Below are 23,140 nucleotides of genomic sequence, written 5' to 3'. Positions count from 1 at the left end.
CCTAAATGGATGGAACAGTAACATTCTCTGGACTTCAGAAAACATCTTTGTTTAGTACAGATCACTGAAATAAATTATACACCATAATTGTTTTAATTTGTGTTTTTCAATGAAAATGTAAAAATGATCCTTTCCTCTAATATCGCAAATTATACCGCAATTGTGATATCAGTAAAGATAAATGCAATTAGATGTTTATTCAAAACCGTTCAGCCCTAGTAACAAGAAGAAACTGACGTAACAATATGTTACAAAACAAAAATGGCTAACAAGACACAAACAATGTAAAAGACATAAAAAATGAAAATGATGTTAAAGGTGTAGCAAGAAAAAAATTATGTAAAACAGGTAACAAGATGGAACAGATGAAAAAAAACAAAAACAAAAAGGACTTTAACAAGGCAAAAACTATGTAAAAGACAAAACAAGAAACAGTCAGAAATGTCCTTTAGAGGGCAGATTTTTACTTTTATACTTGTCTGTACTTTTTCACTTTTACTTGAATAAAGTTGAATCAGTACTTCTATTATTCCTTTTTTACACAAGTATCTGTACTTCTACTTGAGTGAAGAATGTGTACACATTTGCCACTTCTGGTCAGGTTACAAGTGTTGCATGGTAGTTCATCATTCTTTATTTTTACATTTTTAATCCTACTAATAATCCCTATTTTTACTAAATGTATCTGTAATCTGATGACATCTTTTTAATCTGTAACAGTAATGGAATACCTTCGATTAACTGTTTGGTCAATAAAATGTCAGAAAATGGTGAAAAATGTTCATCTGTGTTTCCCAAAATTCAAGATGATGTCCTCAAATGTCTTGTTTTGTCCACAACCCCAAGGTATTCAGTTTACTGTCAGAAAGGAGTAAAGAAACCAGAAGAAGCTCTTATCCAGATTGTTTGTAATCCGTTCCTCCCCGGAACTATTCATTACTCAAAAATCAGTCTTCTCAGACTTGTGACTGATCGCTCCAAACTCACAGATATTTTCTTCTTCGATCTGAGACATTTGACAGTCCAACAAAAGCTGTGCTGCCTCTGCTCATTATGATCACAATAACACTCATCACAGAGGAGGAACACGAATCGGCAGATCAGATAGATAGATGGGAAATGTATACAGTAGAGAATAACTCCTGCCAACAGAAATGCATATTTTGCAACAGTGCTGCACAAACAGATAACGTCAGAGGATACACATCAGGGTAAATGTATCGCACGCGTTTACATTATGATGATGAGCATCATTTGTAATATGATCCACAGAGCAGAGTGGGGGTTAAACCAATACACAATATGATCTTTCTCTGTGTCTCACACACACGCAGACACACACACAGATATGGATACCCCGGCACTGCAGTATGAGACCATTATATCCACATTGAAGAGACAGAAAGGACGAGGAGGTGAAACGATGAGAAAGAGAAAGAGGGAGTGAGAGGAAGAGTGTGTGTGTGTGTGTGTGTGTGTGTGAGGGGTGAGGAGGGAAAGCTAGAACAGCTTGCCGCATTGTCAAGGACACATCAAGGGGAGATTGAGAGAGAGGGAGGAAAAGAGGAGAGGAGAGAGAGGATGAGGAGCAAGGGGAAGAATGGAGGGATGGATGGAGGAGGAAGGGAGAGAGGGAGGGATGGACTAATGGAAGGAGGATGCAGCTCGCTACGATTACTCAGCATAAGGTCACCTGTTTTCTCTCTCCCCCTCTGTCTCTCTGCCTCGCCTCGGCCTGAACCCTGTTGAGCGTCATATTGCTACACAAGTCTTGGGCGATGCTGGGAGCTACATATGATTCCCTGCAGCAAGCACATTGGATCAGGATGTCTCCGAACACACACACACACACACACACACACACACACACACACACACACACACACACACACACACACACAGAGAGAGAGAGAGGCACACGGACACAAAGACAGTCACCTATCTTGGCCAACCACAGCATACAAATTGCAGTTACCCCCTCCCCTTAGCAGCCAATCAGAAAAAAAATGCTATGCTCTAAACCAAGAACACTGGAGGAATGACATCACCTGTTGCTGGGCAGAACCCTGTTAGAGACAGGAAGCCCTAGACCTGATATCCTGGTCACCATGGAAACAGAATCACTTAGGGGTGAGGTTGAAGGGGAGAGGAGGGTGAGGATGGAGATGCTGCAGTGAGGCTAGAGCAGAGAGGAGCAAAGTTAACTTACAGTTAGCAGAGCGCTGTTTCAAACTGTTTTACTGGGTGGACAAAGTTTGACTTTTTTGGGGTGACTGTGCTGATTTTGCATGTGTGCTGCAGTGTGAGTGTGTCCTTGTGATAAACTGCTATCTGCTACTAGACAGTGCCAAAATCAAATATCACAATATTTTTGACCAAATACTTTGATATAGATTGCACCCATTTTTGAGAACTGGGACAAATGAAGTCCCAAAACTTATGAAATAATATTGCTATCAGATGTGTCTCAACCATAACATGTCCATAACAAGTACATAGCCCTCCTTGAACAGTATTCCTGCCTTTTTAAAACCAGGAAGTGAGGCAGGGGTCTTTTGGGTATAGCTAACTCTGTTTATGTCTGATTAAATCATGTTTTTGTAAAAAGCTGATGGAAATCTGTGACACAACTTTAAAGGGCCAACATTTTCATAAAAATATATTTTAAAACAAAGATGATTATGATAGCACATTTTTACATGGCTGTCATCAGTAGGTATTGTTAGTTTTAGAATTTGAAGACTTTTAACACATTTTGAAATTGTTTGAAGTTGTGAATTCTTGTCAGGGATGAGGCTGTTTTTCTTCTCAGAGCAGGTTTAGAAATTGAAAAAATTAAAGCAAACCAAAACATTTCATAAATTGCATATATTTCATATACACTCATCGGCCACTTCATTAGGTTCACCTGTTCAGCTGCTCATTACCGCAAATATCTAATCCACCAATCACATGGCAGCAACTCAATGCATTTAGCCTGCTGAAGTTCAAACCGAGCATCAGAATGAAGAAGAAAGGTGGTTTAAGTGACTTTGAACGTGGCATGGTTGTCGGTGTCAGACAGGCAGACAGTATTTCAGAAGCTGCTGATCTACTGGGATTTTCACACACAACCATCTCTATGGTTTACAGAGAAGCAGTAGTTCTCTGGGTGACAATGTCTTGTTGATGCCAATGGTCAGACTGGTTCAAGATAATAGAAAGGAAACTCCATCCTGCCTTGTATCAATGGTTCAGGTTGCTGCTGGTGGTGTGATGATGTGGAGATGTTTTCTTGGCACACTTTGGGCCCCTTAGTACCAACTGAGCATCATTACACCACAGCCTTCCTGAGTATTGTTGCTGACCATGTCCATCCTTTTATGACTACAGTGTACCCATCTTCTGATGGATACTTCCAGCAGGATAACACAACATGTCACAAAGATCAAATCATCTCAAACTGGTTTCTTGAACATGACAATGAGTTCACTGTACTCCTATGGCCTCCACAGTCACAGATCTCAATCCAATCCAATAGAGCACCTTTGGGATGTGGAGGAATGGGAGATTTGCATCATGGATGTGCAGCCAACAAATCTGCAGCAACTGTGTGATGCTGTCATGTCAATATGGACCAAAATCTCTGAGGAAAGTGTTGAATCTTTGCCATGAATAATTATGGCAGTTCTGAAGGCAAAAGGGGGTCCAACCTGGACCTAGCAATGTGTACCTAATGAAGTGGCTGGTGAGTGTTTATAAATACTTACAGAATACATTTTCACCAAAAAGTGGAATTAGTGTTGGTATTAATCATTTTTAAAGTTTTTTTTTTGGTAGGACATGATTCATCCTAATTCTCAAGAATGGCTGAAACATTTTGTATCACTTCGAATTGCACTAACTTGTATGAAAGGTAGAAAATAGAGTTTGATTGATTGATTGATTGATTGATTGATTGACTGATTGATTTATAACAGCACGAAATTATGTGCCACTGTGTGTGCAGATGCGTATTATTTTTCATCTCATCTGGCCTGTAAATTTTGCTTCAGAATTAAAATTGCTAATCTCAACCTTTCTTATTTCTATCCTTTTTTCTTCCCGTGTCTTTCTCTCTGTCTCCGTTTCCCAGGTCTCAGTGGGGACCCGACAGACCTGGAGCGTCGGTGCCAAACGTTCGGCCAAAACTTCATCCCTCCAAAGAAACCCAAGACTTTCCTGGAGCTCGTGTGGGAGGCCTTACAGGACGTCACACTCATCATCTTGGAGGCCGCTGCCATCATCTCCCTCGGCCTCTCGTTCTACCAGCCTCCCGGAAAGGAAAGCGAAGGTAAGGATGGAAGGCAAATCATCATCAGCATAATTATCACCCTAGATAAAAAGGAGAGCAGGAATGAGACATGGAGGAACCTCAGGCTGTAGGAAGAGAAAAAGGGAAGAAATTTAAGAAGTTAAAAAAAGTTTTGGCTCTTCAAAGAGTTAAGTGAGAGCTAAAGAAAATGGAGAAGGACGAAACAGAGTATTAAAACAAGCCTATGCAAATCATGCCACAGGTGTCAATTACATGATGAAGGTTCACTTTAAAATGTTACAAAAAGAGTCATAAATTGACAAAAAAATAGCAAAATTTATCCAAATCCAATCTGTTGATAAAGACCATAAAATGCTGTTTAAAAAGCTAGTAAGTGGACTTTGAGTTAAGATAACCAGATTCCAACAATGAACTTTTACAGTCAAGAGTCATAAAGTTAGTAAGTTGATTCAGTAATGTTTATTACATTGTATCTATAAACTATATATATTTTTTTATTTTTATATTATTTTTTTCCCTAAACTCACTTTTTATTACTTTTTTGCTGATCATATAAATGATCTGATCCGTGACTCAAAAGGGTCCTCAGAGTTACTGCAGGGTGCTGCCAAATTATTGTTTGATAATTAAAAAAAAATATATATTAAAATATATCTGAAATAAACATGAACATGAATCTAACATATTATTTGGAAAGATAAATCAACCTATTTGTTAAAAAAAAAAATCCTCATGCAATCATATGACCTAGTTAACCTACAGAATCACTGTTTAACACCTATCCATTATGAATTTGTTACCTACACTACTGGTCAAAAGTTTAAGAACACCCCAAGTTTTCCAGTTTTTTATTGAAATTCAAGCAGTTCAAGTCCAATGAATAGCTTGAAATGGTACCAATGTAAGTGGTGAACTGCCAGAGGTGAAAAGAAGCCATTGCTCAGACATCAAAATAAGAAAAAGAGGCTTGCCTTGGCCATGAAACACTGTCAATGGACTACTGAAGACTGGAAGAAGGTGTTATGGACTGATGAATCAAATTTAAAATATTCAGTTCATCACACAGGATTTTTGTACGCTGTCGAGTAGGCGAGAGGATGGTTCCTCAGTGTGTGACATTAACTGTCAAACATGGACGAGGAAGTGTGATGGTCTGGGGCTGTTTTGCTGGATCCAGGATCAGTGACTTGTACAGAATGAGAGGCACCCTGAACCAAAACGGCTACCACAGCATTCTGCAGCACCATGCAGTAACCTCTGGTGTGCACCTAATAGGTCAGGAATTCATCCTACAGCAAGATAATGACCCCAAACATAAGTCCATGCTAAACCAGAACTATCTTAGGAAGAAAGAACAAGATGGTAAGCTTGAAAGCATGGAGTGGCCAACACAGTCTCCAGACTTAAACCCCATCGAGCTGGTTTGGGATGAACTGGACAGAAGAGTGAAAGCAAAGCAACCTACAAGTGCCACACATTTATGGGAACTTCTGCAACAGAGTTAAGAAGAACTTTCTGAAGAATATTTGATTTCCATTGTAGAAAAAATGCCACGAGTGTGCTGTTATATCTGCCAAAGGTGGCTACTTTGATGAGTCAAAAGTTTTGAATACATTTTGGTTTATAAATTGATTCCATGATGTATTTTTTAACTTCAATTGTTTATTTGTTCTATGCTTTCATTTCAGAGTGCAATGAGACATTAAACTGCATAATTCTCAATAAAAAAATGGAAAAATTGGGGTGTTTTAAACTTTTGACTGGTAGTGTATGTATAATTGAAACGTATTGGCCAAATACCTGTATGATTGTTAGCATCCTGCGTGTTCAGACACTGAACCACAATGGATAATTTTTTAACTTCACAGGCAAGAAGCTTACATCCCCTCCACCTCAGAAATCACCAATGAAAGTGCAGAGGGTGAAGCTAACACAGCTAACATTAGCCATACTACACCTGCTGCTGACTTAGCAGCTATGGGAATGTGCAGATAAGGGAAAATATTCAATAAAATATAAATAAAAGGGGGTCTGTCCTCCATGGCCTGAAAAACATGTAGGATCCCTGATTGAAATTATTGCCCATATTTTCAACATTATCCACCATAAAATACTGGTCATATCAGACCAAGCAATGCTGCAGCAGCAAAGCCTCCCAGACTGTGTTGCCCCAGTAGTGAATAAGTTAATGTATGATTAGCACAAATAAGAGTTTAACTAGATGTAACTTGTTAATTCAGATTTAAAATTAAGCAGAGCTCTGTTGCACAATAATTATAATAATAAAATCTCAGCTTAGTAAAGCCAAGTATATTTATGTAAACTGAAAGTAAACTGAGTTCAATTAGTATGGAAATGCTTGCTTACCCAAATTAAAATAAATAAATGAATAAAAATAAATTTGAGTAGTCATGGGACCTAGTTAGTATTGAAGAGGGAGGAAAAACATTCTTTTGACTGCTCTGTGTTCCTTAACAAAATGTTACATTGTTTGTTTGCTAGCTAAGAAGCAGAGGTAGCCTAATATTGTTTGCTAGCTAGCTGAAAAGCATAACAAAGAAGTAATATTGTTTACTAGCCAGCTAATAGAAAAAAAGCATCATATTGTCTGCAAAAAAAAGAACATGTTATATTGTTTGCAAGCTAGATAAAAAGTTGAAAAAACAAGTAATATTGTATGCTAGCTAGCTTAAAAAACCCCAAAACATTATATTGTTTGCTAGCTAGCTAAAAAAAAAAAAAGGGGGAGGGGGGGGGGGGGATTGTTTGCTAAGTGGGTAAAAAAAAACAACAACATTATAATGTTTGCTAGCTACCTAAAAAAAACAAAATCAAACATATTATTTGCTAGGTAGCTAAAAAGTAGAAAAAAGAAGTAGTATTGTGTGCTAGCCAGCTAAAAAAAAAGAAAAAAAAAACTATTATATTGTTTGGTAGCTGGCTAAAAAGTAGAAAAAAAGGAGTGATATTGTTTGCTAAGCTTCCATTTGTGAGAGGTATAATGTGATAGAAGAAGGCATAATTTATTAATCTCTCCAGGGCTGCCACATAGTCAGGCTCCCCGAGCAGTTAGAGGTTTGGTGACTTACTCAAGGGCACCTCAGCAGGGCCCAGGAGTGCACTGGCACCTCTCCAGCTACCAGTCCACACATTAGTTACGTAGTCTCACTTTAAAGATAGGTTCATGACTAAGCAAAGTGTGGAAAGTGTAGTGGGAAGAAAGTTGAGGCAGTTACACATCAAAATATCTGCAGTCTCCCTTTGAAGCATTCCTGTAGCACACCTCAAAGCAGAGAGCATATGATTCAGCAGGGCCGACATTATATTTCTATGCTGAATTTACACCTAAATTCTGCTGCAGTGTCTCTCAGATCCTTCAAATGAAATTGATAGCATACTAATATGCTAACAGATAAAACACAAAGAGACAAAACATGTAAGGGATTGTAAGCTTTCTGAGTTTGTTCACCACAGTTTACCACAGTAAACAGTGACAGGTCATGATTGAGAGGAAGTGGGCTCAGTGAGCAAATGCAAGAAATATGGAACAGTGTGGTTTTGTCTGAAACCTCATGTGCAACCAACACTCACATGCAAACTATCACAACACATTTATTTATTTATTTAGGTATAATGGTAAAGGTAGTGTAGTCATGTACTTCTTGTCATGACACTTATTTTCCATTTGTGAATGGTATGGTGTAATAAACTATGCTAAACACTAAAGATGGGTGGCATCAACAATTTTTAAACCCAATTAAATGCCAACTTAAACTTTAAATGATATTGCACCAAACTTTTTAACTGGTTTAAATTTAAGAAAGATTAAATTTACCCCCCTCTTTAGTTTTTACTCCAAAATCTGTTAAATGTAATTTTGTTGCAGCAAAACTTTTATATTCTAATTTGAAACGTGATCTGGTACTTTAAACTTGCACTTTTTGAGAGGGATTGCTTAAAGTGTTAAGTGCTAGAGAGTGTCTTTTCTTCAGTGTACATTTGTCCATTTCTTAATGTTCTATTTTTCTGGCAATAATACTCCATTAATTCAGCCAACAAGTTTTTCTCAAAGGAGGTGAAATTAAAGCTAAGCCATCACGAGTAGGCTAGCTTGGCTAACTAACTGTTTAGCTAGCTAACAAACATTGTAATATTTTGTTAACTTTTTAGTTAGCTAGCAAACAGTGCAATGTTTTGATAACTTTTTATCTAACAAACAGTGTAATATTTTGTTAGCTTTTTATCTAGTAAACAATGTAACGTTTTGTTAACTTCTTATCAAACAAACAATGTAATGTTTTATTAACTTTTTTAGCTAGCTAATAAACCTTGAGACATTTTGGTAATTATTTATTTTGCTAACTGTATTGTGTATTGTAAATGTATTGTTTTACTATGGAATACAGAGCTGCCAAAAGTTAATGGTTTCCCCCCATCTTTTATACTCCCAACTGCACAAATTTCTAATTTATTTTTCATTTATTTATTTGTTTGTTTGTTTATTTATTTTAATAAATTTAAACTTTTTCACTTCCGATACAATACTGATATTGCAGCCTTGAGTATTGCCGGTACGATATCAGCATGAATCATACATACTTTTATTACTTATTTTGTAGTGTGGAATGTTAGAAAAGGTTTGATCAAGTGATGTTACTCAAACAGAGAACAATAGTCAGCAACCAGAGTCACCTATGGATAGAAGAGCTGGAGCAGAAAATGGACTGCTTATTGGAGCGCTTATATCGGAGATTTTAGATGCAGTCCGATAAAATCCGATACTCATTTTTTGGCTGATATCGGACCGATATCCGATATCAATATCGGATCGGGACACCCCTAAGAATCTCCATACTGATTTATTAGCCTAAATTTTGCAGTTCTGCCGAACTTTGCAATCTCCAATGGTTGCATCTGACAGTTGTGGTGGCATTGCAGTAGGTGCTTCACTATCTGTTGCCTGGCAGAGATCTGCACTCTGACTTCTTCCAGTTTTGAGTTTGAATTTATTCTCGGTTGTTCTAATTTATACCTAAATGTTCTACTACAGAAAGAATCTGGTTTTGGATCACAGATTGTTCCTTTAATTTTGCTTTCCATGTTACATTTGATAACTTTTGAGAAAGATAAAGGTGAAAATATCCAAACTAGCCATACCACCAGCCAACTAATATTTCAGGCAGGTTAAATACTGTTTGATTCAGTTGTGTTGTCATATTTCCAGTTGTGTACTTATATCTAACCATCCCTCCGTTCCCCTCTCCCCAGCATGTGGGAACGTGTCGGCGGGCGAGGAGGAAGGCGAGGGTGACACCGGCTGGATCGAGGGCGCTGCCATCCTGCTGTCTGTTGTGTGTGTTGTCCTGGTTACAGCGTTTAACGACTGGTCCAAAGAGAAGCAGTTCCGGGGTCTACAGAGTCGGATCGAGCAGGAGCAGAAGTTCACTGTTGTGCGGAAAGGAAATGTCATCCAGATTCCTGTGGCTGACATGGTGGTGGGGGACGTGGCGCAGGTCAAATATGGTAAGGAGACCATCACAAATGTTTATTGTATGAAAGAGCAGCAACTTACAAATATTTTCACCATCAATCGATCAATCTATATTTTTTCAAACTGAATTATTAATTGTACACCCATAAATGATATAAATCACATCACTGCTTATTTTTTCTGCCCAGAGAATATAAACTCGGTCAACATACGTTAAATTTCTTGTGTTTTTGAAAACCCTCTTCATCTGATTAGGCCTACTCTTTTCTCAATTAAAGGATCATTGTGTGGATTTTAGTGCTGAGGTTGTAGATTGAATTCTGCTTGCCTCACCCTCCCCTTCCAAGTGTGCAGGACAAACTATGGTGCCTGTGAAACGTAGAAGACCCTCTGACCAGTGTTTGGTTTATCCATTCATTGTCGAAATGTGGCAGTTAGCAAAATCAACAAATAACAAAAAATCAGCCTACTAGCACCTCTAAATTCCACCAGTGATCAAATTATAACTTGTATTTTAATCTGTGCACAAACAGATATGTGAAAATGAACAATTATAATATAATGTGTAAATCAGTAAACATTTAGTGGTTTTGGTAGGATGGATTTTTTATGTTTATTATGTTTTTAGCAGGGGTGGAAGTAAATAATAACAACTACTAAGAACTTAAGATTAATAACAACTTTCTTTTGTCCTGTGTCAAGTATGCCCCTCTGACAGAACAAATGGCCCCAACCAGGTCCCTCAGAATCCACTTGGATACTGACAGACCAATGAAAAACCAAATGATATGTGGACGAAAAAATAAAATCGAAAACTGTGCAACAGGCTCAGGTTTGGAGGGGCGACTGTGACCACTGAGCAAGACACAACAGGAGCTGGGAGTCATTTAGACTGAAGGTGTTTTTCATAGTTCAAGAATTTGTGCGCAAATTATGAAAAAAATACACACGTGTGGAATTTTTCTTAGAAGGATATAATGATGAGGTGATGACATTTTATATCCAAAAAGTCAAAGGTCAGCTTCACTGTAACATCATAATGTTCAGCTCTCTATCAGTCCTCTGTCTTCATCTGTAGAAACAGTCTCTAAGTGACAACAGCATGTTTCTACCTAGAAATTATTGACTGGAACTACAGGGCAATAAGGTTATAACTTTCAACAAAAAATACAATTAGTACCTTTTATTCAATTCCTTCAAAGTCTAAATAATTACATTTATTACATAAGTGTGGATATAAACAGTAGTTTTACAGGGAGTCACAAGTTTAACAGCTCGAACATTTTTTTTGCTTTTGTGTATGGATTAAACAAACAAGATGTAGTGTGTTAATTAGTCAACATTTAAAGGTGTTAGTAGTTGTTTTTTTTTACCTTTGGAAAGGCTAGTAACTGCTTCCAGTCTTAACACTAAACTAAGCTAATCACCTTCAAGTTGTATATAGGGCTGTGTATTAGCAAGAATCTGGTGATACCATACATATCACGATACAGGGGTTATGATTCAATGTATTGCAGTAAATTGCAATACTGTAAGCAAGATGATATAATGCTATTGCTAATCAGTCAGCGTATAAAGAACAAACCACCACATGTTTAATATTTGAGTAAATAAAATTTTGCAATCAGAACAGGGATGATGGGTAACAGCACTGCTGTCTAGCAGATGGGGGTTTAAACACAACATGATATGAACCACTGCCGCAAATCCTTGCATGTAACACAATACAGTGTTTTAAAGATCGTGTAAAGGGGATTCAGACGTTTTCTTCTAAACATATAGGTCATAAATGTATTGCTCAAAATGTGTAAAAAGCCTCCCAACCGTTTAGAATTGAATTGTGGAGCTAGACCTCAAATTGTGTTTCAAGATTTTTGTGTTGTTTTGTGGGTTGGTCTGAAATGGTAGCAGCGTGTCGTGTCGCAGCTACCATTAGCATAAACCTGCCCCTGCTGCTCCAGCAGTATAAAAACAATTGATACAGTATCACAAAATAACGTAATGATCTTCTCATCTAAGTCTAAGCAACAGTTGAATATACTGGTTTCCCACAATGAAGATTATTCCTGCTGTACCTGCACTGTTTATCTCTGTAGCAGGTACTGCTGTGTAGTACCTAATGTCTCCAAGAAATACTGAGACATAAATTGTCCCTGTCAGGCACTGACGTCCTCAACAGAAAAGGTCAAGCACAAGGTGACTCAATCACTGATGTGTACATGTGTGTGTTCAGGGGACCTGCTGCCAGCTGATGGGATCTTGATCCAAGGCAACGACCTGAAGATAGACGAGAGCTCTCTGACAGGAGAGTCTGACCATGTACGCAAGTCTGCGGATAAAGACCCCATGCTGCTCTCAGGTTAGTTTTCACATTTTAGATTGTTGTTCTGGTGACATGGTGGGGCCGTGTTTATCTGCATGTCATGTTCATGTTCATGTTCAAATTCTAGGTTCCAACCTGTTTGCATGTTCTGTGCTGCACCACTACATTACAAACTACATCACAGAGTTCAGTGTTAATGTTTTTTTCAGTTGCCTTGTGGGGCAATCAAAATATTCCTGCTCAAAGTCAGTTTTTATTTGCCCCTTTAGAAATTGTTTTATTTATTCAAACTTATTTATCAGTGGTTAAATAATTAAAAAAGTTAATTGTCATGTTTAATCTATGACAGCATCGTCTGTAAAATAAAAGTAAATGGTGAAAATGATCCTTTCAGTGCTCAAGGTTACATCTTCAAGTGTCTCATTTTGTCAGTCTAAACCCAAAGACATTCAGTTTAATATGATAATAAACAAAGAAATCAGAAATCTTCATATTTGAGTCTCCAAACAGCGTTCTCTGCCATTTTGCATGAAAAATTGCACTAACAATTAGTCAGTTATCAAAAATAGTTAACAAAACAATGTGAGTCTTTTTTTTTACCACTTTCCCAGTTGAGCAAATGAATTGTCAGATTTACTTGCCCAACATAGTATTTTACTTGCCCTGGGCAAGTGGACAAGCCTTATTGTTAAGCCATGCATTTTATATATACCTTATATGAGGGCTAATGATTATTTTCATAGTTGATTGATAGGTATATTGTTTTCTCAATTAATCAATTAATAGTTGTTTGTTTTAAAATGTCAGAAAATTGTAAAAAATGTCAATCAGTGTTTCCACAAAGATGACATCCTCAAAGATATTCAATTTACTGTCAGAAAGAAGTAAAGAAACCAAAAAAATATTCATATTTAAGAAGCTGCTGAAATCAGAGAATTTTTACTATTTTTCTTAAAAAAAAAGACTCAAACAATGAATAAATTATCAAAATACATAGTTGGTGATTAATTTAATAATCAGTTCTATACATTTTATTGTCAGGTGTTTGTTTTTTTTGAACGCTCACCAATGAGCTACCAGGCCACTATCAGGTGTTCATGTTAGTGTGAACAAATGAATGCAATACCTATTTTTATTGATAGGCTCATTAGCACAACTGCACATTCCCTACAAATATTTGCACATAATTTAATACCTTAATGCAATAAGAGTTAATATTACTGTGTATTTTGCCCATGGATATGCCTGGCACCAGGCCATTATGCAGGGAAATCAGATTTACAAACAGTGAGATTTACAGAATATGCATGCTGGTGAAGACAGAGTATTCTGTATCCTTCATAACGACATTTTTATCATCTCTGAACTAGTCTCTTTTTCAGTTTGTCATGGATTGTCTCAGTTGATGTTGGTCTTTAGTTGTAACCCATGTTGGGCACCATTTGTTGGTGTAGGACCCATCTATCAAAAATAATTAAAGGAGAACTCTGTAATGTATTTACTGTAATAAATCATAAAATGACCATGATGTGTCATCAGAGATCAAGAAAACATGTTAGGTTGAAATACTCACTTCACTGGACATGAACACTACAGCTGCAGTGTCCCCCTTTGAAATTTGGATTCTGGACCAGATAACTGTTTGTGTTTGCCTTTTTCACATTAACCAGAGTTCAAATTAATGTCAAATGTTTGCCAAATGAATGTCTGTCTGTTTATGAGTCATAATACATTTTTAATAATCTTGCAGAAGGTGTAGATCTTTATAACTCTTAAAGTGAGCAAAATGTTAATGGAGTTTGGCAGCAGTGAGACAGGCAGCCGCTTAACTCAGCATCCAGAGTGTGTTATTTCAGAGCAGTGGGCTTTTTTTTCAGGACAACAGGCTGAGCTTTACATTGACAGACAACTGACAGCTATAAACAGTTGATCAACTTACAGTGGAGGAGGCGGCGCAGGGAACCAACTCATTTCAACTATAGATTGTATATTAAACAGGATTACAACTTATTTTAATACAGTCTATGGCTCCAACTCACTATTTGGACTGCTGTACTCATTTTTGCATGCACAGTGGTTACATGTTGCTGTTTTAAAGTTCCAAATAAAATGTGAAAATATTTGATTTTTTTAAATATTCAGGCTGAGTTTGGTTGGCAGTTAGTCAAAACTTCCTCAGGAGATTGAGGCATTGCTGGGGGACTAAAATGTTCATTACAGTCCTGTCTAGAGCCGTATTGAATGTTAATAGTGTCATCTTTGTTAAATGATAAGTTGCTCAGATGTTACTGTTGAGTGCAGTAGTAGGTAGCCATAGAGTATGGATAGAGAGGCCTAGCATTATGTGATCCATATTCTGATTAAAAACAAACTCTGTACTGGAAAATCCATTATGAACCAAAAGGCAGTGGAACACAAGCTTACCGAGAAGTGCCCGAGGAGTTCATGGTACAACTGCTCCAGCTGAGGCACCAGCTGAGTCATCAGTTTTCCCACAGATTAAATGTTTGGTGCTAGAAGCACTGCAAGCGTGGGTGCTATGGCCCACAACATTTTCTAACTTACTGGCGAGTTCTTGATTCAAACTATTTAAAACTTCCAACAGTCCTGTTTAAAACTTGAGCATCCCCTTCTCTAATCAGTCCTTTTCACTGACAGCGGATCAAATGACTATACTTTATGTATTATGTGAAACCTCCTAGTGACAAATCCACAGATTATTTTCACCTGACTCAGCAGTTTATCTCAGCTGTACAGAACATTGTAGCATCTTTCAGCTCATTGTATTCACAACTTTTCTGTTTGGCTTTGGCACTGTTCACTGTAAATTTTGACAAGAATTTTTAATTTAGTTTTAGTCTTAGTCACTTACAATTTTTTTTTTTGTTTTAGTCACATTTAAGGCTTTTGTTTTTGTTTTATTCTAAAGTTTTAGTTTTAGTCTTAATTTTAGTCAGTATTTTAGTTGTAATTTCACTTCAAATTGTTCACTTTATTCAAAACTGTTTATTCATTTTCCTTATATAAAGTTCTTTCATAAATTGTATAGTGTGGGTCTTAAATCACCAAATTACCTCTCATTGTTACATCTGCCCCCAACTACAGTAGTGTTACAACCCACCCCAGTAGTGGTTTAGGTTGTAATGACAGTACTGCTTGTTTTTGACATGAATTCAGATAATGTGTGATTATGTAGTAGACGTATAACAGTTTTATTTTGTAGTAGACAAAATATGGGTACGGTGTATCAAAGTTTGAGAGATCTAGTGCAAAAAAAGTGTTACTACCATCCCCATTCTCCCTATTATATAATAATGAATGCAGAAGTCATTATTAATATGTCAGTATCTGTTTATCAGACACTGCTAATAATTTTTTACTTGAGCCAGCCTTGAGTTTCACTGTTTAAATAAATCAGTGTCCTCATCAGTGTCCTCAAACAGTTTGTCTGTCCTCTTTCTTTTCTTTTCTGTCCACTTTAAAAGCCGCTGCCAAAGCTGAGACACTGACTTTGATAGATTTATTCTACTCTGACATGGTTAATTACTATAATCTAATCATTGAATACTTATTGTCAAATTTTAAGTCGACATGTTAACACTGACAGTGTTTTGATTGACTGAGACTCTTCTCATCAATGGTTCAGTCCGTCATTAGGGGGCAGCCCAAGGTAAAACATTGTCCAGTCTGCAGGTGTAGCTTATAATAACCCAAAATAAACATTGGAGCTCCAGAATATAGAAAGCCAATATAGTGCGGCATCTTTTCTCCACTACTGCCTTGGTTTTAGTGTAGGGATTATATAAATTCTAGAGATGGGCATTTCAAACCAGAATGCTATTCGATGTTCACTGTGAACTATTCAACAGTTATTCAAAGATGTTGTCAGGTAGTTTTGAGCCAGTAAAAGTTCAGTAAACAGCCTGTCACTCTGAAACAAAATACAACAGAGTCTACAGATGTCCTGTAAGCGATACTACCTGAGCCTGTAATAATGTGAGATCTGATGCCATCGTATTATTTCCAGTCGCCGGTAAAAAAAAAAAGGGAAACAAATAATGTAAAATAGATTAAAAACAAAACCGTAGTCGCATGAACTATTCAATTTTTTTGTTAAAATAATTTGATGACCAGTTGAATATTTGAAAATCACGACCCATCCCTAATAAATACAGCTGACAAGAACACTTCATCTCCAGGAAGATGGCTGGGACACAGACAAATGGTTGGCATCTCCATGAAGGGCGTTCACACCTTGTGTTGCATTATTACACATTGTAGCAATGGCCCTTGTTTCCCATCATATTTTATGTTCCAAAATGCAAATGTTGCTTTTTGTTTGTTTCAACATGTATCTGTTCATAAATGGTGGTTTATGGTTGTGTTTTTTTTTTTTTTTTTTTTTTTTTTGTTTTTGTTTTTTATGAGTGGATCACAGTTACTGCTGACACATGATGTTCTTTGGTACACATGTAGACATAACCATAGAACTGAATCAAATAGATTGACACCATTGTCACAGATACAATACAGCTATTTGAGTCAGTGTTGGACCAACATCAGCGTTAGATTGGTGCATCTCAGCACAACAGCTCAGGCCATCTGTCATATGTTGTGCTTTAGGAAAACATTGAGAAAAAGCCTTACAAACATTTGCAAGATCACAAGTTGTTTCATATGTGTGACCACTTGGGAATGTCACTCTGTAAGCACCATGGTTCTCTTCGTAATTGAATCTTAATAAGTAATGTATTTGGACATTCAGGTACCCATGTGATGGAGGGATCAGGCAGGATGCTGGTGACAGCTGTAGGTGTCAACTCACAGACGGGCATCATCTTCACCCTGCTGGGGGCTGGAGAGATGGAGGAAGATGGGAAGGAGAAGAAAGGTAAGTGGAAGAAAAGAATCAGTGGAGAGACACTAAAGTTACGTAAATAGTATTTTGGACTATTATGAGAGAAAGATATTTTTATTAAAGATCTTGTGCAGCTTTTTATTAGTTTTGTTTGTCATATAGCAGGCTAAATAGACTTAACATTATTGATACATCAGACGCACAAATGGTTTTGTTCTTGAAATGTACAAACCAGTAGAGGAAGTAAACAGATGTGAACAGAACCCAAGACAGATGACAGTCTCTCATACATCACCATCATCTCCATGGATGTGAGAGCAGAAGCAGAGATACCACAAAAAACACAAAACAACCATCAAGAAACACATCACAACTCCAAAGAGACAGGAAAAGACTACTAAGAGATGTAAAATGACCACAAAGAGACACAGTAACTACAACAAGACTCAAAAGGACCAGAGAGGCATGCAAGACAACTACAAAGACATGCGAAAATTACCAAACGCCAAATGACGACTAAGAAACCTATAATAACCACAAAAAGATGCAAAACAACTACAAAGACATGAAAAACCCAAGACGACTATAAAGAGACACAAAATGAGCACAAATACACAAAACGATTCCAAAGAGACAAAACCGACTGTAAGGAGACAATGACCAGAAAGATCTGCAAAGGAGACTTGAAAACAGCCACGCAAAGTGACATAAAACCAACACAAAAAGACAGAACAACCACAGACTCAAAGGGACCAGTAAGACATGTAAGAAGACCACAAAGAGGTGCAAAAAGTACCACAGAGATGCCAGATGACCACAAAGAAACATAAAACAACCACAAAGAGATGCAACACAACTATCATGAAAGCCATGAAAAGCTCAAGGCATCCACAAAGAGACGCAAAATGACAATAGATGCAAGTTGTCCACAGGGAGATGCAAAATGACAATAGATGCAAGGTGTCCACAGAGAGACACAAAATGAATCTGCAGAGGTGAAAAACAAGACTTGAAATTACTACAGAGAGGTACAAAATGACAGAGATGCAAAATGACCATAAAGCAACATAAATGATTAAATAGAGGTGCAAAACAAACACAAAGAGACAAAATTGACTAGAAAAATACTGAGAACCCACTGAGTGTGTTCTACATACAACCCTTGGAACATAAAAGGTTGTCAGTAGAACCCTCAGTGTTTTCTAGACAAAACCCTTGGAATACAAACGGGCTCACAATAGAACTCTCTTGGAATATAAAAGGTCTCTCTGTAGAACCCACTGAGTGTGTTCTAGATAAAACCCTTGGAATATAAAGAGGTTCCAGGTGTTTCCATGGGTAGAGTCTTGTTAGTGCACTTCAAAGGTGGAGCAGTCCTGGATAGAACCCTCAGAGAGAGTTCTGGGTGGAACCATTACACCAAAGAAGGGTTCTCCTTTAAGTGAGTGAAATATACCATGGATGGTTCTAGAAGGTTCTAGCATGAACCAAAAATGAATCACCTATGGGGTCAAGCCAAAGAACCCTTTATTGGGTCTAGTTAGTACTTTTATTTCTAAGTGTGTCTGAGCACAAAGAGGCTGTGAACTACAAATGAGACAGTAGTTGTAGTTCTGTGTCTGTATGATCTGTCCATGCTCTCATACTGCAGCTGCCTGTATGTGTGTGTGTGTGTGCGTGTGTGTGTGTGTGTGTGTGTGTGTGTGTGTGTGTGTGTGTGTGTGTGTGTGGAGTTAGTTGGGTGCCTAACTGATCTCAGATAAGAGCTCCAACAGGAAACACACCAGTTTAACCTCATCGATAATTTAGCCCACATCCTCTCCATCCCTCTCTCCACTCCCCGTTTCCCTGTTTCCCCCTCACCATCTCACGTTCTCCTGCCCCCTCTCTCCTCCTCTCCATCTTTCTCTATTTCTCTCACTCCATCTCTTGTTTACTCCATCCCTCTGCCCTCTTTCACTTTCCTATCTTTCCCTCTGCTCTCCCCCCTGTTTCTCCTTCCCTCCCTTAATCTGAGAGGGAGAGAGGCTGCAGATTGAATCAATTATTGAAAGAGCAGGGGAGAGCGTGGCAGCCGGAGAGATTCAGGGAAGAGTGTTGGTCGGTCAACGCATGAAGCATTAGTCTGTGCTCAAATTTGTTTTGGAAGAGCCCTGCAGTCAGAGCAGAGCTGCATACAACACATACTTTCAGAAGCACTTAAGTTTAATATCATTACCAGTGCATTCATCCATGCGTCTACTGCTGCAGTTCTCACCTCTGCATGGGAATGTGTGTACTGATGTTGACATCTTTAAAAAGGAGAAAACATTGGTGGCATCCTGTAGTGCAGAAATGGACAGCGACAAATTATGCTTATTTTATAAAAAAAAAAAATTGCTCCTGTTGTCCTCATTGTGTTTCCAGTGTGTTAGATGCACAGTAGGATGTATGCCACTGAGTGCAGCAGCCTCTGTGGGCTGGATCATTCAGACAGTCATTTACTGGAGCTAATACATTATTCATAAGACTTCTACAAATGCCATAACTTGTTAGTTTTTCCTCCTGCAATGTGGGTTTGCTACGGGGCTGTTCACTCTCTTTGATCCGTCTCTCATTTTGAGATCGAGGTTATATTCAGTTCATTTTTTCATTCTGTTCAGTCATCTGCACTCTTTGAAATAAGGGTTCCAAAAGGGTTCTTCCTGAAGAGATGAGGTTCTACCCAGATCCACTCACCCCTGAATAAAGGGTTTGTCAAGAGCTCTTTGTAAGACTAAGGGTTCCATTAAGAACCCTTACATCCAAAGAGCCCTTTTTTGAAGAAAGAGTTCTTAAGCGACTGTTGAAATCCTTGAAGAACTCTTTCATCAAGTGTTTGTCAATAGTTCTTTCTACCACAATATAATAGGATTCTCAGTAGAACCTTCATTTTGGTTTCTAGATAAAAATCTTTTGAGTAGAAAATGGATATGAGTAGAACCCCCTAAGTGTGTTCTACAGTAGATAAAAACCTTAGACAATAAAAAAAAAACCTGCGTGTATTCTAGTTCAAATCCTTGGAATATAAAAAGATTCCCAGAGGAACATCCTCAGTGTGTTCTAGATAAAACCTTTGTAATATAAAAAGGTTCTTGGTAGAACCCCCTCCGTGGGTTCTATATAAAACCCTTGGAATATAAAAAAGTTCTCGGGGGAACCCCCCTAATTTGTTCTAGATGAAACCCATAGAATGTAAAAACAAAAAAAAGTTAGAACCCCTTTATGTGTTTTAGATAAAATTCATGGAATATAAAGAGGTTCTCAATAGAACCCCCTTGGTTTGTTCTAGGTAAAATCTGAGGAAGATAAAAAATTTTCTAGTAGAATCTCCCGAGTGTGTTCTGTATCAAAACCTTGGAATATGAACAAGTTCTCAGGAGAACCTTCTTGACCTCAGTAGAAACCCCTGAGTGTGTTCTAGATAGAACCCTTGGAATATGAAAAAGTTCTTGTAAGAACCTCCTCGTTGTGTTTTAGATAAAAACCTTGGAATATAAAAGGGATCTTGGTAGAACCCCTTTCGATGGGTTCTTGATAAAATCCTTGGAATATAAAAAAAAGTTCATGGTAGAACCCCCTTGATGGGATTGAAATATAAAAAGGTTTTCAATAGGCTGACAGTACAAAGATTCTGAATGGAAACCCCTGATAGGGTTCTGGGTGAAACCATTACACTAAAGAAGGGTTCTCTGTAGGACCTCTCATGAGGGGTTCCGGGTGAAACCTGTCACAGATGGTTCTAGGTATAACCCTTTATGCTGGACTCTAGATAGAACTCTCTGACTGGGAACCAAGTGGAACCTTAATAAAAGGTCTTAAAAGGAACCGAATAGCCTCCTATGGGGACAAGCCGAAGAACCCTTTATGGGTCTTGTTAGCACCTTTATTTCTGATCGTGTAGAAACGTTCTGTTAGTACAGTGGTGCGTACAAACACTTTTACTACTTGAGTTTTTTATTCTTCCCTTTTTGCTCTCTTTTGTTTTCCCCTTTTTGCCAAATCCTCTCATGTGCCCCCAAAACCTTCCTTCCTCACACATTTCCCCAAACAGAGGACAGTACTGACACAGTGCTCATCTCTACAGAGGCCAGTTACAGCACAGTCACCAATGGTATGTGAGCATAAAGTTGTCTGCCCCGCCCCACTCCTTTCCTCAGCCAATGAATGGACCCTAGTACACGGTGCAGTGAAAGTGAAAGTGACCTATGATGGACTTTACATATAGAAATGTCTCTCACTCTCTTGACCCAGTGTATGACGATGTGTGTACCTTCATGACTCTTCCCTTTAGTATTGTTTCTTTGTGTTTTTTGTTTCTGGATCTGTATGTTTAGCTGTCCTGAAATCAGAAATATGACCATGAATATGCACAATTGTGGACATTCTTTTCTTAATTGTTTGTCCATCCTTTCCCTTATCTCTATACATACCTCTGTTTAACTCAGCCTGTCTTTCTCTCAGGAAAACAACCTGACGGAGCTGTGGAGAATAATCAGAACAAAGGTAAAAGCTCAGGATGTGTGTGTGAAGCTTAGGCTGGATGTCCGATGAGCTTATTTCATCTGCAGGTGCAGTGCTGAAGAGAGTGTACATGTTTTTGTGTGTGTTTCAGCCAAGAAACAGGATGGGGGTGTTGCCATGGAGATGCAACCCCTGAAGAGTGCAGAGGGAGGCGAGGTAGAGGACAGAGAGAAGAAGAAGACCAATGTCCCGAAAAAAGAGAAGAGCGTGTTGCAGGGCAAACTCACCAAACTGGCCGTTCAGATCGGCAAAGCAGGCAAGAACTGTTACGCCTGAGCTGGGCAGCTTTCACGCTCTTTGACTGTCATTGAGGACATTTTTACTCGATAAATGAACACAGAGAGTAGATGCTGTAGCTGTGAGTCCCACACAGCTTTTATTACAATGATGTACAGTGAAATTCTTTCTGAATATGAGAAATGAATTGTGGGAGTTGTGTGAAACTTTGCACATAAGGTGCAAAGAGTCAGTTATGTTTTATTACAATAACAGAGATGTGTGAAAAATTATGTTCTCAGATGCTTTAGTCTGTGATGGAATGTGATGATCACACAGGTAAAGGAGTGAAATGACTGATGGATAACAGTGTAGTTCTTCACAAGACGTGCATTACTTTAGCCTGACTGTTTTGCAAATGTGAATGAATCTGGAATCTCTCACTCCAAAGCCCCTTTACACTGAACAGAAACTCACTAAAACCCACTAACATCTAGCTCTTTTCTTCAATGGGAAGGGGTACAATCGGCATTCACTCCTGAGTCAAATGACCCAGCAGCAGACATGGGTATTTATCAGCTCTGGCTCTGATGGGCAGCAGTGTAAATGTGACACATGGTTTGACACACAGTTTTCACCTTTTTTGCTCCTGTTTTATCCACATGTGCTGCTTGACTTAGTTTGACTTGCTGCTGCAGCCCAGAACAGCAGAGTTTGCAGTTTGCAGTTTGCAGCCGCTTGAATGTGTGTATTTAACTGATGAAGTGCTCGTATTTAGTCAAGCAGCTGAATGGTGTATAAACATTTTATTGACAATAAATTCTTCACTATAAAAGTCCCCAATTTCGTTATCTAAAAGCTTTTGTTATGAACCACCAACATCAGGATATGTCAGCAGCAACTCAACATGAATCCTATCAGCTGAAAGTGAACATAAACAGTAAAATAAGACAGATGCGGTGCAGGGGAGAAACTAAACTTCAAACCCAGAGATTCATTTGGAAGCTACAAAATTATTGAGAGCTGAACAGTGAACACGCAGACTTTTAAAATGTTTTTTCTCTCTTCTCTCCTGCACAGCTATGAATTCAATCTTGGCTTTCCAGCACACATCAGAAAAAAATTAGAGAGACAAACGGGTCTACTTGTAGTGGGAGAAGGCTCAAACACCTTTTGGTGTAAAAACAGAGGTGTTATCAAGATGCACTGTCCAAAATGCCCCTGGACACAACTGAATAGACTTATAATCGATCAGAGCAATGAAATGTGCGACGTAGCAGTGCCTGGTCTATTTTCAAGCTTGACACAAAATAGTGACTACCTGGACACAATTTTCCTCATATTACAGCTAAAGAGAACACTAAAAGTAACATAATCTTGACCTATATTTGATCTGGTAAAATATAGATTAAGATT

At 38.1% G+C, this 23,140-nt stretch overlaps 1 protein-coding gene across 1 annotated transcript in view; it reads left to right on the top strand.

The window, feature by feature from the left end:
* atp2b3b (ATPase plasma membrane Ca2+ transporting 3b) overlaps positions 1 to 23,140 on the top strand; it is an 87,855-nt gene that overhangs the window by 15,338 nt on the left and 49,377 nt on the right. The window contains exons 3-9 of the mRNA XM_084721907.1: positions 4,115 to 4,312; positions 9,563 to 9,817; positions 12,019 to 12,144; positions 16,874 to 16,999; positions 21,039 to 21,098; positions 21,449 to 21,490; positions 21,600 to 21,764. Of these exons, the coding sequence (XP_084578033.1) occupies positions 4,115 to 4,312; positions 9,563 to 9,817; positions 12,019 to 12,144; positions 16,874 to 16,999; positions 21,039 to 21,098; positions 21,449 to 21,490; positions 21,600 to 21,764 (972 nt within the window). The remainder of the gene's footprint in view (positions 1 to 4,114; positions 4,313 to 9,562; positions 9,818 to 12,018; positions 12,145 to 16,873; positions 17,000 to 21,038; positions 21,099 to 21,448; positions 21,491 to 21,599; positions 21,765 to 23,140) is intronic.

This window comes from Lutjanus erythropterus, chromosome 6 (assembly GCF_056507025.1).
Source record: "Lutjanus erythropterus isolate fLutEry1 chromosome 6, fLutEry1.hap2, whole genome shotgun sequence".
Classification (NCBI taxonomy): domain Eukaryota; kingdom Metazoa; phylum Chordata; class Actinopteri; order Lutjaniformes; family Lutjanidae; genus Lutjanus; species Lutjanus erythropterus.
Note: the sequence above shows the minus strand (reverse complement) of the source record. Positions and strands in the feature narration are given on the sequence as shown.